General features: G+C 43.0%; 1 protein-coding gene across 3 annotated transcripts; it reads left to right on the top strand.

Annotated features, from left to right (window-relative positions):
* The first annotated feature begins 3,915 nt into the window (after window positions 1–3,915).
* Window positions 3,916–4,884, top strand: LOC149234802 (uncharacterized). Of its 3 annotated transcripts, none has more exons than XM_089461242.1 (3): window positions 3,916–4,295; window positions 4,418–4,465; window positions 4,549–4,884. In XM_089461242.1, exons 1-3 carry the CDS (start codon window positions 4,007–4,009, stop codon window positions 4,596–4,598), a joined length of 387 nt encoding a protein of 128 aa, XP_089317368.1. In that variant the 5' UTR covers window positions 3,916–4,006; the 3' UTR covers window positions 4,599–4,884. The 3 variants fall into 3 exon arrangements, with proteins under 3 accessions (XP_089317368.1, XP_089317366.1, XP_089317367.1); XM_089461240.1 differs by having other exon boundaries at window positions 3,940–4,295; window positions 4,398–4,465; XM_089461241.1 differs by having other exon boundaries at window positions 3,951–4,295; window positions 4,388–4,465.
* Window positions 4,885–5,631: the final 747 nt, after the last annotated feature.

Raw genomic sequence — 5,631 nt, 5'->3', positions numbered from 1 at the left:
TTTTCTGGTAGCCCGGATGCCCGGCATAATGGCTGGTGTGAAACTCATCTAGAATCAAATTCTTAACATTATCTTCATTGGGTACATATAGCTTATTGTTAAAATATAACATTCCAGCATCATCCAGCCTATGCCCCTGTTGTGATTCTTTACCAGGGAGTTGTTGTATTTGCTGTTTAATTTGCTGATACACAGCATCACATTCAGCTGCTGTTTTTATTCTTTCCAACAAAGTATTTTTCCATTTACTAACTGAAATTTTGCACAAGCATTGTACCTTTCGACTTAATGCATCAGCCACGCGGTTCTCCCTTCCCTTTAAATGCTTAATTTCAAAGTCAAATCCACTTAAAAAGTCAGCCCAACGAGCTTGCCTTGTATTTAAAGTTGGTTGACTGAAATAATTTGTTAGGCTGTGATGGTCTGTTAGTAACAGAAATTTTCTGCCCAAAAGGTAGTGCCGCCACATTTTCAGGGCATGAATGACAGCAGCCAGTTCCATGTCGTAGGCAGAGTATTTCTGCTCGTGCTCCTTCAACTTTCTAGATTCATAAGCAATGACTCTTCCCTCCTGCATCAGCACTCCTCCCACACCTTCCTTACTTGCATCCGTGCAAACTACATAATCCTTATTAGGATCAGCTATGCTTAGTACAGGTGCGGTGGTAAGTAAGTGTTTGAGCTGTTCAAAGCTCTTCTGGCACTCTGAGGTCCACTTGAATGCTTTTCCCTTCTTTTGCAAAGAGGTAATAGGGTATGCTACCCTCGAGAAGCCTTCAACAAATCGTCGATAATAACCTGCTAACCCCATAAAGGACCTAATATCCGCCACATCCTTTGGTGTAGGCCACTCCATTATGGTTCTGATCTTCTCGGGGTCCACTGCGATTCCTTCCTTAGTGATCACATGGCCCAAATATTGTATCTCTTCCTTGTAAAAGTCACATTTGCTAAACTTTGCATATAATTGATGTTCCCGCAAAGTTTGCAATACCAATCTAAGATGTTCTTCGTGCTCCTTCCTCGATTTGCTGTAAATCAGAATATCATCTATGAAGATCAGCACGAATTTGTCTAGAAACTGATGAAACACACTGTTCATCAGACACATGAAAGTAGCAGGTGCGTTGGTCAGCCCAAAAGGTAGCACCACGAATTCATAATGCCCGTACCGCGTTCTGAAGGTGGTTTTAGCAATATCTTCCTCTTTTATTCTGATCTGATGGTAACCAGATCGCAGGTCAATTTTAGAAAACACCGTGGCTCCCTTCACCTGATCAAAAAGTTCGTCAATCCTAGGCAAAGGATACTTGTTTTTGATCATGAGCTTATTTAGCTGACGATAATCAATACACATCTAGAAGGTTCCATCTTTCTTTTTGACGAACAGCACCGGGGCTCCCCAGGGTGATACGCTAGGTCGGATGTAATTTTTATCCAACAGTTCCTGCAATTGCATCTTCAATTCCGTCAGTTCTGGCACACTCATACGATAGGGTGCCCATGACACCGGTGCTGCCCCTAGAATCAGCTCAATCGTAAAATCCACATCCCGCTTTGGTGGTAGTCCCAGCACTTCCTCGGGAAAGACATCCGTAAACTCTTGTACTATCGGAATACTACCTAGCGTAGTAGTTTTATCCTTCTGATTCACGTACCCCACCTGAATAGCGTAGATTTGACATTTCTTCTTGATGCACTTAGCTAGCTGAGTTGCTGTAATAGGTCGAATCTGCACCGGGTGTCTGATTCCTTGCAACTCCCGTTGTTCTCCAAGGTCATCTTTGTAATAGATGGTCTTGGTTTTATAGTTCACTAAGGACCAGTGTTTCTCTAGCCAGTCCATCCCAATCAAGATGTCATAAGAACCCAAGGGCAGTACATTCAGATCTGCCACTATAGACTGTCCAGCCATAACTAAGGAGCAGTTATTCACTTTGGACAAGACTCGTCTCTTGGCTCCTGTGGCTAGTTGGACCAGCCACGGGTTCTTGAACTTTTCAGCTTGTAGTTTACACTGTTCCACTACTTTCGGGCTAATATAACTTAAAGTAGCCCCAGGGTCTATAAGAACAGCTATGGAAAAGTTTGAGATTTTACCTTCAAATTCGATCATAGATGGCTGGTACTCCGCTTGTCGGTCCTCCAGTGCAGCGTTGATTCTTGGTACACTACGCGCCACGTCCCCAACAGTCGACGCCTCATGAATCTGAGATATTTGGTCTGTACCCTTCCTTTGTGGGCAGTTCTTGACATAGTGAGGTCCTCCACAACCCCAGCACTGCACTGGCGGTCTGGTCGTCCCCTCACCTTCTGGTCTAACAGACTGTTCGTTTGCCTTGGATTCGCTCATCGGTCTGGGTCGGGGCGCATTCCTTGCCACCGGTCTGTTGTTTAGTCCTTTACCAGCACCCTTGTTCCCACTGCTGCGATTTCCTTTGCTGCTTCCAACCATCCGACCTCCTCTTTTCTCATTCCATCTTTTGCTGGAGGTGTCCCCCTTTTGTTTGCTCTGCTGGTAACAGATTCTCGCCTTACGGATAGCCTCGTCCATGGTTCTAGGATTGTCAAATTCAATCCTTTCCCTTATGTATGAAGGTAAACTGCTCACAAACCTTTGGACCTTGGCTTTCTCCTCCTTGATGTAGGGTACATAACGTAGCAGCGAAGTAAAACGGTTAATAAACTCGTCCATGGTCTGCTGTCCCAGTCTCAGATCGTGAAATTCCCGGGCTTTTTCATCATAAAAACGCTCAGTCAGGTACCTTTCTTTAAAATATCTCTGGAACTTTTCCCAGGTAATGGTCCATTCACTGACCCCCTTAACGATCTTGATTTCTTCCCACCACAAGGTTGCCTTACCTTGTAACTGGAAAATTGCCAATCTTGCCTTTAGATTGTGGTCATACTCGTATAACTGAAAGTACTTATTCATATTGATTAACCAGGCTTCTGCAGCTTCCTCCTGCTCACCATCAAAATGTGGAGGTTTAATCTTTCGAAATTCTCCTTGCAGTTCCACTTTCTGACGCTTCGAAGTTTGCTGTTGAGGCGCATTATCAGAGTGGTCTTCCTTGTCTTCAGAGTTCTCTGGTTCCATTTGGTAGTCCTGTTCTTCTGTCACCCTCTGCTGCTCTGCACTGGGATTAGACAGGGGTGGGTTCTGCCTGTCCGACAGGCTCTTCAAAATCTTTTCCTGCTCAACTGTTAAGCGAGCATTATCCTCTCTCAATCGCGCCATTTCATTCTTCAATTCCTGGACAGTTTCCAGGATCGCAAGGTTGGTACTTCGTGATTCTGCATCCAATTGCACCCACAACCCTGCATTTTCTTGTGGATTACTGCTGGGTCCCTGCATCTTGTCTTTTCCTGGTTTAGCTGCTAACTTTGCAATTCTGGTTCATTCCAAATAAACAGAACACAGTTAAACACATTATTAACCTGCATATGTTGTTTGGTGTGCCCTTCTGCATACTGAAATATGTTTTTCTTTTAAGGCCACAGTGTTGAAACTTGGCTCTGATACCAATTGTCACACCTACTTTACATGTACATAATTTTTTTTTAAAATATATGCATATACATGACAAACCTTGAACCTTAAGGCTCACCATTTTGATAATTCCGCTTTACATACACACCTTACAATTTATCACTATAAATATACATATAAATTTCAAATACATCATACATCGAAGTATTCTTGGCATGCGTTAGAGGCATATACATAAATCATTTAACAGTTGGCATGCATTACTATAAACCCCTATCCACGTATGTCGTTGGCTGTGTGTTAACTATGGGTCTCGGCTGTAACTCACCACACGGCATTACACCTGTCAGCATTGGGATTTGATTTATACACTGTTTATAACTCACAGCTACCATAGATATTTCAAACGTCTTTGTATTAATGGGCGTGGGCTTTTATGGTCCCGCCGCAGTACTCGTTTGAAGACAGGTCATCCACACCTTTACATCGATCCGTCCTTCCGGGGCAGGTGGCATGGCCTGGTTTCTCCAGCCATGTGACACCTTGGGAAAGCCAACTTTGATCTCCCCGCCAACGACTCCCGCCATACTTCGACGGTCTAGATCTCTTCTGGAGATCGGAGGGCTGGAGATCACTCAGGGTTTATCGGTGGTATTTATGCGTCCAAACACCATGTTATTTCATTTGATGTCCGCGGTCATTGCGGCTGGTTCACTGCTTCTCCTCGAGTTCGCTTTCAACAACTCATTGCTGCAACCTGTTATACCCCGGAGCTGTATTCCGCTCTCCATGAACCTTGCAGGTAACAATGGTGTTTCTCTCAGTTTGCATTTGCTTTATGGTTTGGTTATCTCTGAGTTTTACTTACAGCTATTTTCGTTTTCCTCTGTCAAGTATTATACAGTCGATTTGGCTATGCTCCAGGGCAACCTCCATGGCGATTTGTGCTTCAGCGACCTTCTAACATCTCAGGTATGAATCTCGACAGTTTAAAGTTCGTTTAATTGATAGGGTTCAGGGTTACAGTTATGTAAACCCTGTATGATCTTATGCAGATCTCTATTTCACTGTGGTCTTTTCATCCGCTTTCGGGTGTTCTCGGTGAAGATCCATCACAGTTGGCCCGCTGCATAGTTAGGTTATGACTGTGCTGGTCCGGTTACAAGTTAATGACTGCAGAGGGTTTTGGGTTTATCATACCCAACATGTTCTTTTCTTTTGCTTTGTAAATGTATAGCCGCCTAGCGGCAGACTTGGATTCATAGCTGTTTGCATGGTTCAGATCTGGCCTCCACGCGCAGATACAGTCTTGAATGTTTTGGGCTAGTTCCCTTACACAGTGTATTGATATGTTTAAGTAATTAGTTTGCCGTCGATGCGGTTATGAACTCTTCAGCTCTCGGCAATTTTGCTATTGTATTGGGTTGTTTTTCGTTTTAAATGTCCCTTATGCATGAAGATAGACTTAGGGTTTATATGTTGTTCCTCTTTTGTCTGTCATCGAACGGCTTCTGCCTCGGCTTTGCCCAGTTATAAAGATCATCTTATGCTATAATCTCTGTATTTAAATGCTATTATTGCACAGTTCGTTTTGATATATCTTTGATGAATAATGGATGTTAAATGTATAATCCCCTTTTTCCTGTGGAAAGGGTGACTCTGAATGCATGACTTCTGATCTTTCGCACAGTCCTTCAGATTATTATAAATATATATTGTTACGGTTTGCATGCACAGGTTCGCTATTTCATTAGAGTTACGTTTCTTCTTATTCACATGCACAAGTCTTTTTCTCAGATTTAGTATGGTTAAAACTTATTACCAGTTCATGCTTTCGACTTGGGTTTAACAACATAACCTTTATTCTGTCTGCATGCTCTAAATCTGAATATATACATGTATATATTTACTTCCACAGTTATCGTTTAATGTTATATTATGTTGAACCTTGGTTATTACTCTGTTATGGTTCTGGTCACCGTGATGCACAGAATGTAGTTTATATTTGTTCTGTACCCAGAACTGGTGCTATGTCTCAGATTTACTCTCGGTTTGTACCATAAGCACAGAGACTCATTGTCAACCCTTACACACTCTTTGGTCCACCGTCCAACGCTCTCTGCGCGGAGCTTTCGGTT

Source organism: Pinus tabuliformis, chromosome 8 (genome assembly GCF_031772625.1).
Source record: "Pinus tabuliformis cultivar Carrire ecotype Pingquan chromosome 8, CPIR1, whole genome shotgun sequence".
NCBI lineage: Eukaryota > Viridiplantae > Streptophyta > Pinopsida > Pinales > Pinaceae > Pinus > Pinus tabuliformis.
The sequence above is the reverse complement of the archived record's forward strand: the minus strand, read 5'-3'. Positions and strand labels throughout refer to the sequence as shown.